The sequence below is a fragment of the Nelumbo nucifera genome, chromosome 7 (assembly GCF_055504915.1).
Source record: "Nelumbo nucifera cultivar China Antique chromosome 7, China Antique-T2T, whole genome shotgun sequence".
NCBI lineage: Eukaryota > Viridiplantae > Streptophyta > Magnoliopsida > Proteales > Nelumbonaceae > Nelumbo > Nelumbo nucifera.
The window spans coordinates 47,660,023-47,684,346 of record NC_142655.1 but is presented as its reverse complement, the minus strand read 5'-3'; the positions used below and the strand labels follow the sequence as shown (position 1 = coordinate 47,684,346).

The 24,324-nt window shown below is 35.8% G+C and overlaps 1 protein-coding gene across 6 annotated transcripts in view; it reads left to right on the top strand.

Moving 5' to 3' along the window:
* LOC104608078 (ARM repeat superfamily protein) overlaps window positions 1-24,324 on the top strand; it is a 56,108-nt gene that overhangs the window by 22,706 nt on the left and 9,078 nt on the right. For 5 of the 6 annotated variants that reach the window (XM_010273943.3, XM_010273946.3, XM_088891232.1 and 2 more), the window contains 8 exons: window positions 1,693-1,788; window positions 3,218-3,335; window positions 3,409-3,675; window positions 10,265-10,366; window positions 10,827-11,184; window positions 11,260-11,373; window positions 18,925-19,559; window positions 19,650-19,840. In XM_010273943.3, coding sequence (XP_010272245.1) covers window positions 1,693-1,788; window positions 3,218-3,335; window positions 3,409-3,675; window positions 10,265-10,366; window positions 10,827-11,184; window positions 11,260-11,373; window positions 18,925-19,559; window positions 19,650-19,840 — 1,881 coding nt within the window. Of the gene's footprint in view, window positions 1-1,692; window positions 1,789-3,217; window positions 3,340-3,408; window positions 3,676-10,264; window positions 10,367-10,826; window positions 11,185-11,259; window positions 11,374-18,924; window positions 19,560-19,649; window positions 19,841-24,324 lie in introns of those variants that run through there. The other variant, XM_088891233.1, reaches the window with a different exon arrangement.

Here is a 24,324-nt window from a genome sequence, read left to right as displayed (position 1 = left end):
CTTTTAGAGAATCATCCACACCAATAAGTCTTCAGTCCATAGCGCCCACCCTTCTGAGGAATCTCTGAAAACACCCCCTATATCTGCTGGCCCTGGATTTACCCATAGAGCTCCCATCAAAATTCATCTTTATTGTGTTGCTTGTTGGAGGTTTCCACTCCATAACCAACTTGTTTCTCACCTTAGATTATTGTGTTGCTCATCCCAAGTTCTTAAAATATCATTCACAGAGAAGTCTTGAAAAAGTTCCTTTGTTTTTACCCAGTGTGCCACTTTGATTTTTAAAATTGTCATAACTGATCTGTTTTTTGCCTTTGATGATTGTACATTTCAGCCCAAGTTCTTATAACATCATTGATCGTGTTTCTTGGTAGAGGTTTCCACCCCACAACTGACCTGTTTTTCACCTTAGATGATTGTGCCACTTCAGCCCAAATTCTTATTAATATTCACTAAGAAGTCTTGAAAAATTTACTTTGATCTTTATAGAGTCTACTAGTTTCTCCTTGGATCTTTCTTCCCAAATTGTCCACACCAAAGCTGCCCTAGGGCCTCTAACTGCCTTCTATGTAACTCTCCCTCTTTTCTTTGGCTTCTTCAAAAAACTCGAGCTAAAATGATTTATCACATCTTGGGGGGGACCCACCTTCACCCAAAGAGAGAACAAAAGTACTCCCAAACAAAGTGAATGAAAGGATAGGAGATTAGTAAATGGAAGATAGTTTCACTGGTTGGTTTACAAAGGAAACAGATAGGAGGAGAAAGACATTTATTTGGCCTTCTTTGCAGCATGTCACAAGTATTTATCTTTCCAATAAAAACTTCCCAACAAAAGTTTGAGCTTTGGGTGGGATGGGTTTACTCCAAATCTCTTTCACTAGAAAATTCTACTCCAAAGGATTGGAAAGTAAGAGTTTATTAAAGAAGGAAGCACAAGTAAAGAAAGCCATTAGGAGAGGCAAATCAAACTCTTGTATCCTCCAGATTTTGAACCAAAAACACCAAGTCTAATTTAAGCCCAAAGTCCCAATTTAACCCCACAAGGAAAAACTTTGGTATGGGTTCAAGTTTGTAGTTGAAGAGAGTATAAAGCAAAGGGAGCTGTACTTTAAGAGGAGACTCACCCAACCGGAGGTCCTCCCAAAGATGGACTCTATTCCCACCCCAACATCAAAATGGGTAAAATTAAGGAAAATTGGGCAAGGGTAAACCTCATGGATTGCTTTCCAAGGAGAAAAAGGATGAGGAAGAAGCTACCTTTCCACTCCAGCCATTGTCCTGTTATGGAAAGGGTAGATTGGTGTTAAAGATTTTGTTATGCAGGGATAGAAGACTTTCAGGGGATATTTTGCAAGTGTTATTCTTAGGGTGTACCGTGTGTTGGGATTGACTTGAAAAGCTATCTTTTTGTTGATTTTGCATGGAACTGTTTGGAGTTGTCTTTTATTTGTTTCTCTCGTGTCTGGTGGTTTCTTATGACCTGATCTTGTAACTTCTTTTTATTTTAATTCTATTTCCCTGGACTGAAGCATGTAATATAGAAGCCCAACCTTGAATACTGAACCTTTCTGAACAATTGTCTTTTTGTTGGTCTTAGGGAAAAATATGCAATTCATAGTATCCTCAAGGTTAAACATTAGGATTTCCATTTACTTTATTCCTTGGTATTGATGAAATGCTTACTAATTGCAGGGTTGTAAGCCAGGTTGAATATCCCTCATTGGTTGATTTGCGAGGACTCCTTCTGGACCTAGTTGCACAGCTACTAGGGGCATTGTCACGGATCAGGTAGCCAAAAAATCTCCAGTTTATTCATTGGTACTAGTTATTACATGCTTAATAAAATTTTAAGGATAGTTAAATGCCCTAATCTGTGACTATTTTCTCTTTTGGAGCAGTCAGGTATGCTCTACAATTAATACCTAATCATAATTCTCTTAAGTCAATTAAACTATTTCTTTCTTTTTTTGAAGAACGGTCATAATTTCATTATGTATAATCAAAACAAGGGAAGGATGTATATAAGAGGATGTATTAAAAAGGCCTTGGCAACACAAAAAAGAAAAGCCCAGTTACCCATAAGGCATCATATTTGCATTGTACAAAAAGTCCCTCCAAACTCAGATTTATCTCTTTACCAAAAAAAAAAAAAACAAAACAGACCATCTGCCACCTGATTTAATTCTATGGGGATCCATCTGAAACTGAAACTCATATTACAGATCTCTTGAATTTCATGAAGAAAGTGGGAGAGCTTCTACTGGCCAGAAACACGAACATTGGCCCAATTTATGGCATTCCTAGAGTCCTCTTCAGCTACTAGGGATCTAAACTGCTGAGATTTGGCAAATTTAAGTCCCTCTAAAGGGCAAAGAACTCAGCACCTGCTGCACCTGCTGCTGAGGTAGGGCCACTATACACCCATATTAGACCACTGTTGGAGCTAAGCAATAAACCCCCAGTTCCATCTGCTGAAGGAGATTCTTGGAGAAGTTATATGCATCATAATTACTTCATATCCAATATCTCAAGTCCTTTCAGAAATCCTGTAAATGGGTGTTTCTTTTTAATCAAGGAATTGTTAGCCATGCAGATGTCGGAGATGCTCCAGGTTACTTGATTGAGGGGCTGAAAGAAACAAAGCACTTGGCAACTTCAATTGGACTTTTGCTTTTATTGGGCTGTGATATTTAAGCACTTGAATAAGGTGCCTGAAACTGCATCTGAAGATGCATTATATAGAATTATAGATATGTTCTTTAATCCTTGGTTTGAAGTGAAAGATTCTGCCAGTATGGCAGTACCTACTGGAGAACTTTGCTCTAGGTATTTAAAGGGTCAATAAGCATGTTTCCTTAAAGAAACAGCTCATTTTATGGGACTAAAAATCTAAGATTCTCCAAGAGTATGTGATCTTTGTCTGAAGGAAGGTAAATTGCGCCACTGACTGAATTGGCAGTGTATTGACAAAAATTCTTGTTTCTAGGACTGACTTCTCATTTTTCCAATCAAATGGTACATAAAGAAAATTTTAACTGAACGTTGAACTAATTCATGAAGATTTGTTAGCTTAAATTGGAAAGTTTTGTTTATAAATCAGTGGGTCAACAATAATTGATTGCATGGAATTTGTTTTTTGAGCAGCAGTATTATTAGATATCTGAGTCAAGAATAGAGTTGTATATCGAGTTTAATTGTTTTTGCTATTTTTCTATAGATTTAGTTCTGTCACGGAGCGCTTTTTCATGGAACTCAATGCTCGCCGTATTGATAGCAATATTGCCAGAAGTGAAACACTAAGTATAATTAATGGGATGCGCTACCTTAAGCTGGGGGTAGGTATGTGGACCATGAGTTTTCTAGTAATTGTCCACAAAGCTGAGGAAATAACCATTAGTTAAATGCCAGGTTAAGACAGAAGGTGGACTGAATGCGTCAGCTTCCTTCGTGGCAAAAGCAAACCCCCTGAATCGTGCTCCACATAAAAGGAAAAGTGAATTACATCATGCACTGTGCAATATGCTCTCAAGCATTCTAGCACCACTTGCAGATGGTGGAAAAAGCCAGTGGCCCCCATCAGGGGTGGACCCTGCACTTACTCTATGGTACGAAGCTGTTGCTCGTATAAGGGTGCAACTTTTGCATTGGATGGAGAAACAGAGCAAACATATCGCTGTAAGTAAATCTTAGATGATTAATCTCATTTTCTGATTTTGAAAATCTCAATGATTCTGTATCTGAGTATTTATGAGAAGCAGCCTCTGCTGTTTTAGTGATTTCTTTACCAAATGAAATTTCTTGGTTTAAATTTCCAGATCATTTTTATTTTAGTTCCCTGTTAGCTTTAGACTTTGCTACTTGGTTGGAGAAAGAATATCAGTTAAATACCACTCTTGGGATAAGAAACATGTTACATGCTCTCTCTTTCTTTTTGATCAGCAACACAGAAGTGATTTCTTTAATAAAAAGAAAGCATGGTTACAACAAGAGATTGTGAGAAAAAGAAAAAACACAGCTTTAAAAAAGACCCAAGCTAAGAATTACAATTGAGTCCAATGCAGATGTGTTCTTTGTACCCCTTGCTTAGCTAGACCATCTGCCAAGCTGTTGGTAGTTCTGCTCACCCATTTAACTTGGATTGTCATGTCCTTTGAGAACAATTTAAATTACCTGAATTCATTCCTCAGATGCCATGTCACCCCTCCCCCTTCAGCCAATTCACAACAGTTCTCGGGTGACCCTCAATGATCTGTCTATCAATACCCAACTCTTTAGCCTTCTCAACTCTATATGCTGCAGCCAATATTTCTTATCTTGGCACACCACCTTGTTCGGAAGGTCCCGTTGTGATCGTGGCACATCACCATGTTACATGATCTCTCCTCTGTTCACCTGTATGGACTGTGTTTTGGATGATTATTTGGTTTTCACATTTCAGACTTTCTTTTTTCTTTTTTGATAACATAAGTTTCAGACTTACATTCTCAAATTATTCCATTATTAGTTAGTCAAGACTTAAAAGGTTTCTATCTCCATCTTTAAAAAGGAGCTTGTCTTTAGGTTCCTTTCCTCCCAATCCTCCCTTTGTTGTTGAATTGGGACTTTGGCTTTCGTAGAGGGTCGAGGGAAGAGGAATTTGCTTGTGTTGCTGAGCTTTTAGTTCTACTTGATTTTGTTTATTTCGACCCACTTAAACCTGACAGAAGAATTTGGACCTTGACTCCAAGTGGCTCTTTTACTTGTGCCCCGTTCTTCAAGTTCCTCTGCTCTAACCCCTCCCCTTTGGTGTTTCTAGTTTAAGAAATTTGGTCTAGGCTCGTTCTCCCTAAATTAGCTCTTTTGTTTTTTTTGTTGGGAGGTTTACCATGGTAAGATTAATACTTTGGATAATTTGCAAAAGAAGAAATCTTTGGTGTTTGTCCCCAAATTGTTGTACTCTTTGTAAAGTGTGGAGTGAGGATTGTTAGCTTCTGCTGATGTCTAGGGGTGCTCACAGTTTGGTTAATCGAACTGTGAGCCTTTTTTTGTAACCGAACCAGTACTACCGGTTTTTGGAAAACTGGTAACCAAAACCGAATCGAAGCCAATCGGCTAACCGGTTGACCAATTCGATTAACCGTCAATTCAGTTCATTGGTTTTTCGGTTTTTTAATTTTTCTAATATATATTATAAAAATATATAATAAAAAATTATAAATATATATAACATATTATATTTTAAATAACAAATAATAAATCATATATTATAAATATATATATTTATAGATAATGTATATTTATTAATTTATAATATATAAAAATATATAAATTATATAAAATATATATAATATGCATAAATATATATAAAATCTATACTACTTTAGAAAGCACGAATGGCCTCAAAACTATTTCTGGATTTTTCTAAGGACAAAATTTACCCCTCTATATTTAAATTTATTGATAAAAAATGATGGCAAATAGGGTAATCGGTTCTTGATATTAAATGAGTTGAAAAGAGGTAATTTAAAGATATTCAATGCATTCAATTCTCATTCATTAAATCCAACATTTAATTTATTAATTTGCATTCATGTTCATTGAATCATATATTTAAGTCATTTTTGTTTCTTCTCATCATTAAGTTCTATTAATTAAATCCATACTTAATACATTAATAATTCTAATAACATAAAAGATTATATTTTTAAAATCTACTTAGCAAAAATAGTGTTTTCATCTAGGTGGTAGTAAGAAATTAAATCATTTTGGGTCAAATGGGTTAATCCATGTTGCCACGATTAAATAATAAAATTAAAAAATAGATAAAATGAAAAAATAGAAATTAAAAAAAATTGGGAACATTTTAAACACACATATTAAACAATAATAAGTATGATAGATAAGAAATATTTTTATTAATGATGTAAATGGAATTTAAAACCAGTTGAAATAAAAATATTTTCCTATTCTCTCTCTTTAAATCCTATATTTAAGATATATTTTTCTCATCATAAAATTCTTGTAATTAAATGCACAATATTAATTTTCATAGTATAAAAATAAATATTTTGAAAAGTAATTTGAAAACAAAACCATTTTCTTCTCTCCCGGTGGCAGGTAAGCAATCCAACCATTTGGGTCAAATGGATTAATAAATAATACCATAATTAAATAATAAAAATTAAAATAAATAACTATGACTGTAAGAAGTATTTTTATTAATGATGAAAATGGAAAGCCAAATTCAAAATCTACCTAGAAATGAAATGATGTCATAGCCAAATAATAAAATTTTTAATAATAAAAAATACATAGAGTCACAAAAATAAAATAAAGATAGAGAAAATTTTGGGCACATATCTAATGTTATATATTTATAAAAAATAAAATATTGGGTACATCTCTAATATTGCGCATTCATTATATTGAACAAAATTAACTTTTATACATACGAAGTAATTTTATTAATGATGGAAATGTAATGTCAACCTAGAAAGCAAACAATTTTTATTTTTAGATGGTGGGCTAGTGGTTTGAGTCAAATGATACCATAGACAAACAAAAATTAAGTGTGATAAGTAAAAAATATTTTATATAATGTAAATGAAATATATAATTTAAAGGGAAAATTATAGTCAAAGTCAGTTGTACATTTAAAATTAGGTTGCAGGTTGGTCTATAAACCAACAAAACTCTGACAATCGACTCTACATTTCAAGTTATAAAAATCCCTGCCATGTCATTGGAGGCTTATGTGGCTGTTGTCAACATGGGACCCAATCCATGTTGGACACAACAAAAAACCTATACTGAAAATAGGTTTTCAGTTTCTCTCCCACTCCCTCTGTCTCTCGATCTCCATCCCTTCTCTCTCACTCTCATAGTCATCTCTTGATCTCCCGCTCCCTTTGTCTCTCCCACTCTCAACTTCGGTCTATAGTCAAATCAAAACCTCTCTCTCTCTATTGTTCTCCCTCAATCTTTCTCATTCTTATCCCTCATTCTCCCTCTCGGTCAATATCTCCTCCCTCAATCTCTATTGTTCTCCAATTGGTGAGGTGTAAATTTCATAGCCAAGAGCTTCTTGTGAATTTTTATCAAATTGGTGTAATGATTTTTGAACCATACCAAGTTGGTCTCATGTTCTTTTATACAATCTGATTAATACCATATAAGTGTGTAAGAAAAAAAAAAAACGAGAGAGGGAGCGGGAGAGAAACTGAGGGAGAACAATAGAAATTAAGGGAAAATGAGAGATCGATCAAGAAAGAGAATGAGAGAAATTGAGGGAGAACGATAAGTAGAGAGAGAATGAGAGTAATTGATATAGAGAACGCAAATGCAGAAACCATAAACCATTTTTATTTATTTTCAAATTACATAGTTGTTGAGTAGATAAAGATGAGAGAGAGAGAGAAACTAAATTTATTTTCCAATCACCCAACATTAAAGGGCAATTTCAGTGTAAGCGTTTTGTTGTGTCCAACATGGATTAAGAGTCCCATGTTGGCAACAACCACATAAGCCTCCGATGACATGGCAAAGGTTTTTATAATTTGAAATGTAGAACTGGGTCAAAGTTTTGTTATCTGGACGGTGGGTCAGTGATCCAACTTTTCAAAGAAGCCCATGATGTCATAATTGAATAATAAATATTTAAGTTTATTTTGTCATATTGTTACTTTTGTTAATTTTCAATTTCTATCATAATTATGATATATCTAAAATTCAAGTAATTAATGTGAAGAAAAATTTCTCACGTGCAACGCATGTGCTTAATTACTAGTATATAGAAATATATATATACTGGTCGGTTCGGTTAACCACCGGTTTTCTATATTGGTTAAACGAAGCTGAGCCGGTACCTGTGGTTTTTTAAAACATCGAACCAAAATCGAACCGACCGGTTTGGTTAACCGATTTTTCGGTTTGGTTTTGGTCGGTTTTTTGGTTTTTTTTGCTTACCCCTACTAATATCTTGCTCTTTTGCTGTGGCTATTTGGAATTGGATTTTCTTGTTGTTTGGGTGTAGGTGGAACTTGCCATCCAATGTAAATATGCTTTTTGGTCCGTCTACTTTTGGATGGCCCTCTGGGGGGAAATTAATGTGTAAGTGTATTAGAGCAGCTCTGTTATGGACTATTTGGGAGTAAAGAAATGCCAGAATTTTTGAAGAAAAGGAAAGGAGTCTCTTTGAAGTAAAGGGATGTATTTTGACAAGGGAAACCCTTTGGTTGAAAACCTCAGTTCTATTTGAGAATTATTCCCTTGATGATTTCAAGAGAAATTGGGCAGTGGTGGCTTCCACTTCTTTTAAAGAGTAGAATACAAGCTAGTTGGCTGCCCCCTCTAGAGGGTGTTGTGAAAGTGAAACTAAACTTCAATGGGAGTAGTCAAGGCAATCCAGGACCCTCGGGCATAGGAGGGATTTTGAGAGAGAAGGACGGTAGCATTCTTTTCTTATTCTTTGGACTGGTGGGAGTTGGAGACTCTACAAGGGCTGAGATACTAGCAGCTGTACAAGGAATACAGTTTGCTAACCAACTTGGAGTGGAGAATTTGTTAATTGAGAGGGACTCTAAGGTGGTTGTGGGTTGGTTGTCGAATCCGGATATTGTTAATTGGGGTTATAGGGGTCTCCTAAAAAGAATTAAATAGCTTACATGAAACATGTCAGTTACTTTTCAGTGGGTTAGAAGGTCAGCAAATGCTTTGGATGATTCTATTGCTAAACAAGGGGTTTCAAGGGTTTCTTTGTATTGGGCTACTTTGTAAACTGATTTCTGTTTAGTGTGGGTTTTTGCTTTCATCCTTAAAGAGGAGGTCACATCTCGTGCCTCTTCTTAGGTTGTTTGTATGCTCACTTACTTTTTATTAATGATAATTTCATTCATCTATAAAATAAAAAACTTAAAAGGTTTTTATATGCACATTTAGGTCCATATGCTGGAAGTGCTTTTACTTTCAGCATTGTCTTAAACCTTTCGTAATCTTCCTGAACATTTTTGCCTTCTGCTAATATGTTTTATTTTCTACTTTTTTTTTTGAAAACTGATAAAGTATATATTGCATTAATCAGAAAAAAGCAGCACTCATGTACAACAACAACGGAATGTACATTGGGGAATATACAAAAAGATCACAAAGCAGCAGCTAATTACAAAATAAATATCTGTTATTTGTGTTGTCTTCCCATAAGGGCGCCTTGTTGCCTAGGCATTGCTTTGACAACTTAAGTTTGAGCCATTGCGCATGAAGCTGGATTTGAACACTTTTTATCTTTATAAATCCTCTCAGCCTTTTTCTTTTCAAGTGCACCAACAGATGGCAAATGCAGCTAAGTTCCTTAGGAGTTACACTTGCTGCTATTACTGTGAGCTGTCTGTGTATCAATAAGAGAGCAAAGGTTGCTCGGAATAACCACTGATGTCCAAAAAGTTTGACTATTTACTGCCATATTTTGGAGCTAGGGACTTGTTTGGAATTCTATATGCATGAAGTGTTGGTCTGTGCCTCTTGGCTGATGGCTATGGGTTTTTATTAATAAGAAAAAGGTGCATAAAAAGGAATTCAATAGAATCCTTCAAAAAATATTGTCTTGACCCTGAGCACATCTTGAAATGGACTGGTTGAACAGGCCTTTGTAGTTAGCCCACATTTATTTAATGCTTTGGTGATGTTTGATGGTCATTTTTTAGATTATAACATTCTTGGTTGTGACTAGGACATCAAATCATGTCTCTCTTCTACCCCACCAAGAAAGAGTTGCTAGGTCTGATTCTTAACTTTTTATTTGGTAATGTGCTATGATCGTTCTTTTATGGTTTCTATGTTTTTCTCCTTTTTCTTATTCATATTCTCTTTATTATTTTGATCTTTATCATGCATATGCTGCTTTGTTAACCTTCATGATATTGTTACTAATGCAACTCATTAATTTACTTCTTCGCTATTTTCTAAACATAGTGTCTACTTTGGTCATCCATATATTTTAGGAAGCTTTGGTATATCATGTGCTACTCTCCTGTGATACTGTTGGTTCTTTTATATCTAATCAATTCTAGCTTGTGCAAATTAAAAGCAAATTTGCAAATTATGGGACACATTGCTACTACATGGAAATTCTGTTGGCATGTGCATGCCACAGGGATTGTTGATAATTACATTCTTTTACTATTATGATCTAAAGGCACTTCATTTTTTGGAGTTCCTTTTACTTGGCTCTTTCCTGTTTAGTTTTGTTTTGCAATTGTGATTTTTGTCTTAGCAATGATTTTTTTCCTAGGTTGGCTACCCTTTGGTGACTCTTCTTCTCTGTCTTGGCGATCCTCAAACTTTCAACAGTAACTTTGGTCCTCACATGGAGCATCTGTACAAGCATCTTAGAGTAAGCTTCTTATACTGGATGTATGAACCTGAGGGCAAAGCAGGTGGTAGATATGGTCTTTCAGAGTGTTTTCTTTATGGATAATGAAAGACAATTGAAAGCAAAGATGAAATATATACAAGAGGTGCACAAATGCTGGAATTTTACATACCTCTCCCCCCAATAAAAGGAAAAAAAATCCCTGAAAAACTCCTGTATGACAAGCTTCAGATGTTGCCTCCACAAATCCAAAACCAGTAGCTAATATATATCAGTCCTCAAAGAAAAACAACTGCAGCATCACACAATTTGGGAAAAAGAGAGCACCCTCCAACAACAACCCACAAAATTGGTTTCTTTCACTCTTCCATGCTTTCATGTGCCTTTTTCATGTCAGTTTGTCAAGGGGTGGATCTGTTTCTTAATCTTTTTGTCCTGTATGCAATTTGCAAAACTAATGCAACCCACTTCTTTTATGCAGGACAAGAACCAACGCTTCATGGCCTTGGACTGCCTTCATCGAGTTGTGAGATTTTATTTAAGCGTTTATGCAGATTATCAACCCAGAAATCGTGTGTGGGACTACCTAGATAGTGTCACCTCCCAACTACTGACATTTCTAAGGAAAGGAATGCTAACTCAGGATGTCCAACATGATAAACTTGTAGAGTTCTGTGTGACTATAGCAGAAAGTAACCTAGATTTTGCCATGAATCATATGATACTGGAATTGTTAAAGCCAGATAGCTTGAGTGAAGCAAAGGTTATTGGCTTACGTGCTTTGCTTGTGATCGTCATGTCTCCTTCTGGCCAGCATACTGGCTTAGAGGTTTTCCGAGGTAATGGATCACTTATTTTGACTTTAATTCATCTGTCTGACATTCTTGTTTTGCTTAACCTTTATTCACTTACAGATCATCATATTGGGCATTACATTCCAAAAGTGAAATCTGCAATTGAGTCAATCTTAAGGTCTTGCCACAGAACGTATAGTCAGGCTCTTCTTACTTCTTCAAAGACAACTATAGGTAATGCTTTCTTTTTTCATTTTATGTTGTCCAGTTGCTCAACCAAGAAAGGGCAATGACGTGATTTTTTAATATCTTCTATGTGCATGAAGTAACAATAAGTCTTTTTTTAAGTAATAGAATGATTAGTTTTTGAATTGATCAGATGATTATGGTTACTTCAGCATATAGATTTTTCATTTCCTTGTATGCTAATCTTGTATTTCATTTTTCTCTTTCTATCTAACTGGAGCTGTTGGTAGTAGTAAGAAATTCAACTGGAGCATATAGATTTTTGAATTTCTTTCTCTTCTAACTGGAGCCGTTGGTCTTCTATCACGTGAGCATACCATCTTAGTCTACTCTCTCTCATTATTTTATCACCGATTGGAGCTACTCCTAGGTTCCTATTGGATGACTTCATTTGTGATCCTATCCTTTATAGTTTTTCCACTCATCCATCTTAGCATTTACATTTTTTCCACTCATTTTCTGGACATGTTTTTTCTTGATTGTCCAACAATTTGCTCCATACAACATAGCTGGCCTTACAATTGTTTTATGGAATTTTCCTTTTAATCTAAGTGGTATTCGTCTATCACACAAAAGTCCAGATGCACCCCTCCATTGTGCCCAACATTCTCTATTTCTTTAGGTGGCATCCTCCTCAATCTCTCCTTTGTTATGAATTATTGAACCAAGGTACTTGAAGTGGTCACATTGGTTATCTCTTGGTTCCAATCCTAAGTGTCCTAATTTACACTCTTATTATTACTACGCTTACATGTCAAATACTCTATTTTAGTCCTACTTACTTCAAAACCTCTTGTTTCTAAGGCATTTGTCCATTAGTTTATTTTTGCATTTAATGGTCACATTGGGTTATCTCTTGGTACATGTCACATGCACCATGGAACTTTTTCCTTAATATGTTTAGTCAATTCATCTATGATTTGTGTAAATAGATAAAGGCTAAGTGTTGAACCTTGGTGAAGACCCATCATAACCATAAAATCTGAAGTCTCTCTCACTAGTATTCTAATATTGGTTATTGCCCTTCATACATATCCTTAATTAGGTCTATATACCTATTTTAAACCCCTTTATTCTCCAAGACCCACCATATTATCTCTCTAGGAACTCTATCATAAGCCTTTTCTAGATCAATGAGAATAGGCACCATAAGAACTTTTTTCTTCTCTCTGAACTTTTCTATCAATCATCTCTCTCTTTAATGGTTGATCTCCTTGGCATGAAGCCAAATTGATTCTCTAATACACTTATTTCAAGTCATAATTTCTGTTCAATTACTCTCTCCCAAAGTTTCATAGTGTGCTCATCAGTTTAATCTCTCGATAGTTATTACAACTTTGTATATCACCTTTGTTCTTAAATATAGGGACCATACTGCTTTTTCTCCAATCATTAGAAATTTTCTTTTCTTTCGCTATCTTATTTAATAGTTTAGTTTTTTTTTTCCTTGATGAATGAATAAATAGTTTTATTAAAGAGAACAAAAGAGAGTACAATCAGCCCTGGAGGAAGAATGAGGTGCTACCTCCCCTTGGAGGAGGAACGAGGGTGAGTACAAACCCAAAGTCTTAACAAAATGAGAACAGAACTGTAGATTAGCTCTATACAAAGAAGCTCAAGAAACCCCTTGTTTGGCCAGAGAGTCTGCCAAAGCATTTGCTGATCTACTAATCCACTGGAAATTGACTGATATATTCCTTGTGATCCACTTTACTTTTTTAAGGAGATCTTTCTAGCCTCCAAACAGCACTGATTGGATTCAACAGCCAACCCGCTACCACCTTGGAGTTACCTTCTACTAGTAGGTTCTGCACCACAAGTTGGTTAGCAATTTGTAGGCCTTGTACAGCTGCAAGTATTTCAGCCCTTGTTGAGTCTCCAACTCCCATTGAACGTGAGAATAAAGAGATAAGGTTAACGTTCTTGTCCCTCAAAACCCCTCCAATAAATGAGGGCCCTGAGTCGCCTTGGCTGCTACCATCAAAGTTCAGCTTTACAACCCCTTCTAGAGGAGGTGTCTACCTTATTTGTGTCCTAATCTTCTTAGAGTCTACAGATGCCACCATTATCCAACCCCTCCAAATGTCATCATAGGAATAATCTACAAACAAATCAGAAGTCTTTAGCCAAAAGATGGTCCTTGTTAAAATACTCTCTTTAACTTCTTCAAGGGTCCTTTCTTTTCCTTGGAATACCCTAGCATTCTATTCTTCTCAAATAGTCGATACCGTAGTTGCTCATATGCATTTCCACATCAGTTTTCCTCTCTTCGTTGGCCACTGAAAAGTTGACGGACCAAAGAGCATTTTTACTTCAGAAAGCAAGTTCCATCTGCACCTAAATAAAGAGAATGCCCAAGTCCAAATATCTACAGCGAAGGAACAAGGTAGTAGCAAATGGTAACATCATTTTGCACTTTACACATTGTGCACCAATTTGGGGATAGACACAAATAAGGTCTCTTCTTTTGTAGGCTATCCAAAGTTCCATCTGCAACCAAATAAAGAGAATGCCCAAGTCCAAATATCTACAGTGATGGAACAAGGTAGTAGCAAATGGTAATAGTCCTCATTTTGCACTTTACACATTGTGCACCAATTTGGGGATAGACACAAATTAGGTCTCTTCTTTTGTAGGTTATCCAAAGTATTAATCTTACCATTCTAAATCTCCCAACAAAAGGCAGTTAGTTTGGGGGGGATAGGCTTAGACCAAATTTCTTGCACTAGGAAAACCCAAGGGGAGGGAGAAGAGCCAAGGGACTTAAAAAAGTAAGTACAAGTAAAGGAGCCATTCGACACCAAGGTCCAAACTCTTTTATTTGGATTGAGGGGTTCCAAGCAAGTAGAATCTAACAATAATAAAAGCTCAGAGACACAAGTAGATTCCTCATCATTTAGGCCTCTACAAAACCTGAGATCCTAGGTAGGAGATAGAGGGAGAGCTGGGGGATGAAGAAACCTTGAAACAGGCTCCTTAAAGAGGGAGATAGAATAAAGAGAGGGAAAAAGATCTTTTAAAGGTTGATTTGCCACCCAAACATCTTCCCAGAAAAGAACATAGTTACCTAAGTAAATAATATACCTTACGAACTTAAGGAATTTAGGGAGAATGCTAGAAATTGCCTTCCAACGAGTACAGCCATGGATACTAGCCACCACTTCATGCCAAAGCCCTCTCTATTTCCACATGCCACCTCCAGAGTCATTTGCCTAAAAGAGCTTTATTTCTGTTAACTATACTCCCTAATCCTAACCCCCCTTCTTCCTTACAATGGCTAACTACCTCCCATCTGATCAAGTGTCCTTTTTCTCTTCTCCTATCTCCCATAAGAAGTCTTTCATCAGTTTTTCTTACCTCTTAGCTACCTAGAGATTATCCTAGAAACGGATAGAAAGCAAATAGGGAGATTGGCGAGAGTAGCTATGATTAAGGTGACTCTTCCCCCAACAAGATGTAATTCTTTTTCCCAGCCATTAGCCTTTTTTGGAACTTTTCCACCACAGGGTCCTAGAAACGACTCTCCTTTGGGTTAGCACCTAGGGGAAGTCCTAAATAGGTCAAGGGGCACTCAGAAATGGAACACTCTAAGCATACAACAATAGACTCCAGCTCCCTCTGATCTAACTTTAGCCCCACCACACAGCTCTTTTCAAGGTATGAAACACTTTGATCTAAGGTATGGAACATTCTCCCATACCTTTCCATGCTTCTATTTGGAATTCCATTAGGTCTTAGCGTCTTTCCTTTTTTCATCTTATTTAGTGCTTTTTTTACTTCAATAAGCATAATTCTATGAAGGTATGTATTATTTTTAACACTACTAGTGTTGTTAGCTTTTCCTCCATTAGCACCCTCTCCTTACTGTTCATTCAATAATTTTTCAAAATAGTTTTCCATTTTTGTTTGTTTTCCTTACTTTTTTCTATCAGCAAAGAAGAATTTTATTTGAAATTAGAGTTAAAAAGTGTTACAACTGTGTATGGGGTTAGAGTTCCCTCACTATTACATATTTCTGTCCCTCTTTACATTGCAGCCCAAAACAGTTGTTGCCTCAGAGCCCCTTGTTTAGCAAGGTAATCAGCTAGCCCATTTGCACTCCTTCTAACCCATTTAAATTCAGCCTCTACCTCCCTTGCGATCTTCTCCACTTCCCTTATCACTTGTTTGAAAGTCCACGAAGTAGTTCTATTGTTTTTAGCCCAAGAGATGATCACCTTGGAGTCCCCTTCAACCTCAACGTGCCTCATTCCTAGTTGCTTAGCTATCTTCAATCCTTGTAGCAATGCCATTAACTCAGCTTTTAGAGCGTTGCCCATGCTGATAGGTCTAGAGAACAATGCTATTATTTTTTTTTGATAAATGAGTGAAATTTTAATAAACCAGCAAATAAGAGAACAATGCTATTTTTCTCCTTTCAGAATTTTTTATTACTCCCTTGATACCTGACAGTCCCGGATTTCCAAAGGAGCTTCCATCAAAGTTCAGTTTAATCTTGTTACCTTCTGGAGGTATCCATTCCATTCTTACTCTCTCTTTCAACTCTCGAACATTGCGCTACTTCTATCCGGGATCTTATAATGTCTGTGATTGAGAACTCTTGAAAGATATGTAAGGATCTTATCCAATAAGCTACTTTAACTTTAATTGTGTCGATTACCTCCTCCCTTGTTCTACTCTTATCCAAAAATATTCTATTATTCCTTTCTTCCCATATTACCCAACAAATAGCTGCCTTTGTAGTTTTTCACATAACCTTCACTCTTTTCTTTGATTGCCTCAAAAAGTCTCGGTTAAAGTCCTACCACATCTTGAGGGGGAACCCACCTACAACCAAAGAGAAAACAAAAAGAATCCCAAATGTGATGCACAAAGGAACAAGATAAAAATAGATGTGTCAAGGTCTCACCACTTTCCTTACAAAGGAAGCACATGTGAGGAGAAAGGCAAGCAAAAGGCCTTCTTCTCTGCAGCATATCGCAAGTATTAACCTTGCCAAGGAAAATTTCCTAACAGAATGCTTGAATTTTTGGGGGAATAGGCTTACTCCAAATTTCTTTAACAGGAAAGTCCCCAACCGGGTTGCTAGGTGTGGCAAGAACACTAAAGAAGGACGTACAAGAGAAGAGACCATTTGAGGAATCTTTCCAAATTCTAGAGTCTTCCAAGGATGGGTCCAAATGAACTTGTCCTAGCAGATCCAACAATTGGACTAAAGAGGCACATTCATTTTCCCTGAGGCCCCTCCTGAATCCCAGATTCAAATTGACCCCAATTTGGGCCAAGATTACCCAAAATGCTTACTGTTTCCCCTTTGAAGTTTGACAAAGTGTATAGGTCAGGGAAGAGATCTTTGAGTGGACTATCTCCCACCCAAAGGTCTTCCCAGAAACGAACTTTATTACCCTGGCCCACATCAAACCGAATGGAATTAATGAATATTGGATAAATTTCAAAAATTGTTTTCCAAGGAGAAGATGAGGAAACATGAGGGGCAGCTTTTGTAGAAATTGCTCTCCACAACCATTTTCCTAGCAAAGCTACGTTCCTAAGTGAAATATTTCCTATTCCCAGACCCCCTTTATCCTTGGGCATTCTAACTTGATCCCAATTTATCAGGTGAGCCTTCCTCTCCTCCCCTGGGTCCCAAAAGAAATCTCTCATGTATTTTTCTAGCCTCTTTGCTACTCTACATGGTATTCTAAAGGTTGAGAGGAAGTAAATAGGGAGGTTTGCCAATGTGGCTCTAATCAATGTTATCCTTTCCTTGTTTTCCTTATCTTTTACCAAGACTCTTTGATCTTTATCTTTACTGCACCTAATATGGTTTGAATCTTTGCCTTTCCTTTCTCTCAACTTTGCTAGTTTATACATTTATTTTCTCCTTTAGTGCCTAATTTATGGAAAAGCTCATATTCATCAAAAAAATTTATGGAAAAGCTCATCATAAGCCCTACATTTAACTTCATTCACTTTTGTTGAACTTTTTTTCTTATTGTTTTAAATATTTTGTGTTTTTTTTTTTTGCATTTTTAACTTTTTTTCCATTCTTTGTAACATGTATTTTGAACCTCTTCGTTCCACCACCAAATTTCTTTAGTACATTCCATTTCTCTTTATATTCTCCCAAGACATCCTTTGCTACTTTCTTTATGTTGTTTGCCATTTCAAGCCAAATATCATTTTAATCTTTCCACTAGATTCCAATTCCTTTCTATTATCAACCTGTTTCTAAATTGAGCTAACTTTTTTCCTTTTAGGTTTTTCCACTTATATTCTCGGAGACTTATTTTCTTCCCTATTTCTCTTCCATTACCTAATGTGCACATCTATCACCACTAATTTATGTTCTGTTGTTAAGCTTTCTTCTAGAATAATGTTGCAATCTTTACACATCATTCATTCTATTTTCCTAGTAAATTGAGCTAACTTTTTTCCTTTTAGGTTTTTCCACTTGAATTCTCAGAGACCTATTTTCTTCCCTATTTCTCTTCCATTACCTTATGTGTACATCTATCACCACTAATTTATGTTCTATTGTTAAGCTTTCTTCTAGAATAATGTTGCAATCTTTACACATCATTCACTCTATTTTCCTAGTAAAGGAAAAAAAATCTATTTGACTTATGTTTGATCCACTTTTAAATGTTATTAAGTGTTCATCATTCTTTTGAAAAAAAGGTGTTTCAAATTGTCATATCATAAGCTATTCCAAAATCTAATATTGTACCTCCTGATTCATTCTTTTCCCCAAACCCAAATCCTCCATATACCATATCATATCCTATACTTTTTCCCCACAGCCCATTTATGTCTTTTCCTTCAAAAGTATTTTCTTCATTTGGAATTTCTTGGATTAATCCTTTTAAGTTTTCCCTATATTGTTTTTTAATGGTTTCTTCTAAACCCACTTGAGGTGCATAACACACTAATTATATGAATGATTTTCTCACCTAAAACAAGTCTAATTAAAATTATTCTATCCCCAATTCTTTTAACATTCACAATTTCACTTTTTAAATTCTTATCTACTATTATCACATACACCATTTCTATTATTCACCTCTCATGTACACAATGTTGATGGCAACGTCCTTTTTCTGTGATAGATAATGTTGAAAGCAATATCTTGTACCCAAGAAACAAGTTGTTTTGGTTTTTGCACTTGACTTTCATGGTTTTTCTTTTGTCGATCAAGTACTTGTGCTAGATTCCGGTTGACACATCCTACATATGTCAATTTAACAATATCTTCCATTCATCACACTATTAATCAAAATTAATGAAACATTGGGTATAATTTTGCTGCGAAACTGAGTAACTGGGGCACAGGATACTGATGACTCATAACTTTAGATTGCCTAAGTTTTCAGTTTCTTTCTGATGCTCTTCAATTTCTGTTTCTGTGTGCCAGTGTTTTGTTGTAGCTTTCCTGTAATCGTTTTTATGTTTGACTGAAAATTTTATGTATATGCTTTTTGAAATTCATGATACTTTGTTTGAGGATAGAAATACAAAATGAGGTTTAAACTTTTCCAGATGCTGTCACCAAGGAAAAATCTCAAGGATATCTCTTCCGGTCAGTGCTGAAGTGTATACCTTATTTGATTGAAGAGGTTGGCCGAAGTGACAAAATCACCGAAATAATTCCTCAACATGGTATAAGTATTGATCCTGGTGTCCGTGAAGAAGCAGTTCAGGTGCTGAACCGAATTGTAAGATATCTTCCACATCGTCGCTTTGCAGTTATGAGAGGGATGGCCAACTTCATCCTACGGCTTCCAGATGAATTTCCTCTTCTCATTCAAACATCACTGGGACGCCTGGTGGAACTTATGCGTTTCTGGAGGGCTTGTTTATCTGAGGAGAGACTAGATTATGATGTTCAGGATGCAAAGCGAGTGGGCCTTGGAAACGACAAAGTTCAAAAATTTTCTTTCCATCAGTCAGGAGAAGCAATAAATGAGTTTCGTGCTTCTGAGATAGATGCAGTTGGCCTTATCTTTCTCAGTTCTGTGGATATTCAGATCAGGCATACAGCATTAGAGTTGTTACGCTGTGTTCGGGCATTAAGAAATGATATAAGAGACCTTTCAATAAATGAACTATCTGATCATAAAATGAAAAATGAAGCTGAGCCAATATTTATTATTGATGTCCTTGAAGAAAATGGGGTTTGTTATTACCATATTTGTTTACTTTTCTGCGAATCCTTTTTATTCTCTGTAAGGTTAGCCTTGAACTTAGTCCTTTAAAATTTACAGGATGACATTGTTCAGAGCTGTTATTGGGATTCTGGCCGCCCCTATGATGTACGGAGGGAATTTGATGCAGTTCCTCCTGATGTGACACTTCAATCTATTCTTGACACTGACAAGAACAGATGGGCCCGCTGTCTTAGTGAGCTTGTGAAATATGCTGATGAGATTTGCCCAAACTCAGTGCAAGAGGCAAAGTAAGTACTCTCTCTCTCAAATTTAGATAACAATAAAACTTTACAGTAACATGTATTCAGTTAATATCCTTTATGTGCTGTAGGATTATTCATCATTATACAATGACCAATTTTTACATATAGTCTACAGAAGTCTTTTTCTTTGAAAAATTTTTAACATCCATTTGAAATTTAGCCTGTAGTTTTTTTTTTTTTTTTGGCTTTTTTCCTTCGTATAGAAGCTTTCACACTATTTATCCTTTCACTTGTAGTTTTGCTAAAATGTGATTATGAATCTGTTCTATTGCAAGCTAGAAAGCATTTATTTCCATATTGCTGGAGTTAATAAAGTGGACAGCTATGTGATAAAGGATTCCATTTTCTTAAATCTTGCTCCATCTGGTATCATATGCCTTTCTGTCTAATGTCCAGACTTTTATTCAGAAGAATCTTGCTTAATCTATCATACTTTTCTTGTTTTCAACTATTACTTGTATATCATTTGTATAGGTTTAATGTCATAAGATTACCTGAATAAACTAGTTTTATATTGCAGTTTGTAGACATACTTAAAGAATATTATTATTGCCTTGATATATTGATATGGGAACCGAATAGTCAAAATGGGAATCTTTTAGATTTTTATTTTTGTATTTTTGGACAATAAGAGTATTTTAGTCATTTTACATGTCTGTAGGGTCCAACCTAAGAGATTGATTTGTTTTGTCATTGTTTAGTGGTATCTAAAATTTGTGTAATCGGTTTAGTAGTTTAGAAGTTATTTCTTGGAATCAAAATATGACAGTGACAGTTGTGTATAAATGTCCTTGGTGCAAAAGATGGTGAATGATACTGAGTGAGTTTTGGTTTATTATTTCTGTAATGAGTGATACCCATGAATGCTATAGTGATTCTGGGTACCTTGAGTGATTCTGTGCATTCTCTCTTTTCATTCTGTCTTTTCTGTATTTTTACAAACATCTATTACAACCATCAACAGCCCACACATCATCTATTACAACCATCAACAGTTCTTGATGTACATTTTTACATACATCAAGAACTGAACCTTTTTCCATTTTAGCCATTTCGTCCTTTTGTTCCAAACCATCTCCGTTGCTTTTCATATTTTGTTGTTTCCCATGTCTATTCATGACCTTTTCATATTTCATTAAGAGATATTAAGAGAAAAATATACAAGAGGGAGGGGTAAAATCTCTGAACCCTCCCTAAAGGTACATTTCAAGTTACAATTATTGCCCAGAATAGATCGACTCTTCCCACCCCTTGTTTGGCCAGTGAATCTGCCAAGGAATTGGCACTCCTCTTAGCCCACTGAAATTTGATTTCCATGTTTTGAGTAAACTGTTCAACTTTCTTTTTCTCATTTAGGTATTTCCACAAACTGAACTCTTCCTTCTGTAGCCAACTGATAGCCAGCTTAGAATCACCTTCCACCATCAGTTTTCTGATATTCAGCTCCTGGGCTCTTTTTACCCCTTCCAGAACAGCCAATATTTCAGCTCTTAGAGAATGCCCCCATCCAATAGAACCAGAATACATGGCAATAATTTAACCTATTTCATCCCTGAAAATACCTCCTATACCTGACGGGTTAGATGCAGTCTTTAATGCTACCATCAAACTGGGTTAGATGCAGTCTTTAATGGAGCTGACCAAGCCACTTCTTTCCAATTACTGATAATGTCTCCTGCTGAATTGTTTTCAAAAAGCTTTTATAGTCTTAGTCCAATGAGCCACCCTAATAGAAATTAATTTGATGATGACATCCTTATTTCTTTCTTTCTCATGGAAGGTCCTTTAATTCCTTTCCTCCCAAACTGTCCAACAGATAGCTGCTCTTATGCATCTCCATAGAATTTTACCTCTCCTCTTTAATCCCCTAACTGAAGTAGAATTGGACAAACTTTGCACATTTGGAGGGGAGGTCCACCTGCAACCAAAAAGAGAGAAAAACCAACACCAGATCTCTGAAACAAAGGGGCAGGAAATCAATAAGTGGCGACACCTTTCATCATGTAACATATCATCCCAAAACTCTACTTCTTGATAAATAACTTCAAATATCAAAGAAACATCGAAGTATATATACAATAGAAGCACTCTTGCAAAGGAGCAAGCATAGTTTTCAAGGCGCCAAGGCGAGGCTAGGCAACTGGGGGGCGCCTTGTCGCTTAGCCTCCTAGGTGATGGATTCTTTATGTTAAAAACATAGATCCTAGGGTAGTTCCCTAGGTACCATAACCATATTTCTTTAATAATTATTCTTGATTTTGATAAGAAAAGTATAAATTTCATATTAAACTATAGAAAATCAACATATTCATGAGAAGAAAAGGAAACAGGAATATAAAATTCAAAAAATATAGGGGCTGAACCCTTATTTTTGTTATAGGAAAAGAAGAAAATAAAATGTGCTGATTAGATAAAATTTTGAGTTCTTCCTTACTTATTGGTTCAGGTTTTTAAGTCTTTGAGGGTTCAATACAGCATTTAGCAATGTTTGTGTTGATTAAACCCTAATAAATAAGAAAATAATAAAAAGAAATTAGTATATAAACACAAAATGATTATTTTAGTTTAATAATGTCTATTTTATAATTATAATCTCAGAAAAGAATGAATAAAAAAGTATTTTATAGTAGGAAGTAGAAAACTGCTAGGTGATTAGGTGAGGCGAGCCTCAAAGGGCGCCTTGTCGCCTAAGCATCACCTTGGCAACTATGGGAGCAAGGTGTAACCTCTCACAATGACCTAAAATCAGATTACAATTTATCCCAATTCAAATTCCCTATTAACCCCTTGTTTTGGTAAGGTATTAGTCATCCCATTTGCCAATCTTCGAACCTATTGTGTCCTTAATGTCATGTTGCTAGTTAACCAGTTCCTGGGTTCTTCAACCATCAGACCACCACCTTAGAGTCCCCTTCAATAATCAACTGCTCCATGTTCAACTCTTTTTAAATCTGCACTCATGGAAGAACAGCCATGAATTCTTCTCTAATAGAATCCCCAACACCTTCTCCTCCCTAGAATAAAGCAACAACACTCTACTCTAGAAGAGCCTAGATTTCCTTGACTACTCCCCTCAATTTTGTTTAATAAAATCTCCAACAGGATGCAACCAAAGAGAAAAAGCTGATTCTTTTCTTGAAGAACTTCGTGCCACCTCTCCCCATTTCCTCCAGATATCATCGTCGGAGAATTGTGAGAAGATGTCTATTGCTTTAGCCCAAATGTATCACACTAGTCATAACATGTTCTTTTATCACTTACTTCTTTCCTAACTAAAAAAATTCTTTGATTTTGTTCTTTCCAAATAGTCCAAATCAATGCAGCTCTGGTACACCTCCATAGAATCTACCTCATTTTTTAGGTTATCCGTTCCTCGATCAAATAACCTTTTCACTTCCAATGCCAAAATTCACTTGCACCCAAATAAGGAAAAGAGTCGTTCCCAAATGCGTGTGACAAATACATAGAGAAATGATCATTTTTGTAAATTGTCTGTAGCATGGTTTGCAATATAGACGATATTTGGCAAAATATCCCCATTTGTAATATCATTCCCAAAATCTATTTTCATTAAAATCATTATTTTTTTAAATATTTTCCAGAAAAGAACCAACAGGGAATTGGTGATTGGATAATTGGCTTACTACTTTGATATGTTTCACTTACTATGTCACAATAATTCAAAAGAAAATGAAAAATTCATATAACTACAGAAGAGTTTTTTGAATCCAACCAAAGCATATAGTAACAATAAAGACAAGTTAAAATGGCAAGTAATCGACACATAAAGAAGGGAAGATGGCTAAAGACCAAAAGGAAGACAAATACCTATTACAGTCTCTTAATTTTTTCCTATTTGATTTATTCAGTTCTTTGCTATGGTTTTTTGAGCCTTAAATGTGCAATTATGTTTCTTCTAATGATCTCTTGAAGGTTTAGCAATCTCCTCTTGACTATAGATCTCTTCACGATTCACATCCATTGTCACAAAGTTCTTCCATTTTCAATTGTATGAAAAAATTGTGTTCCCATTTTGCTCTTCTATAATCAAAACTTCTTCCAACTTCTTTAATCTTCATTTTAAGTCTTTATACACACTGATAAAATCTAGTTTGTGATTGATTAATGAAAGGATTTGTGTCACTGTCAATTTCATAAATTTTGGGTTATGATCAACTACTTTGATATACTATGAGGACGGTTGCTAAAGATCTGCAGATAGACCTGTTCATGGGTCAGGCTTCATGCCCAGTTTACACTATTTTGGGTTCGGGCTTCAGGCTAGGCCCATTTAAATTTTGGCAAAAGCCAAGACCGAGCCTAGTCCATGAACAAGACTCTCTGAAGCTATGAGACTCCTTATGTTGGGTGCTTGTGAATGATTCTATGATTCTGGCAGTGCCCAACAACACAGTTGTCAAGGCGATGCCTAGGTGACAAGGCGCCCTTTGAGGCTGGCCTCGCCTAAT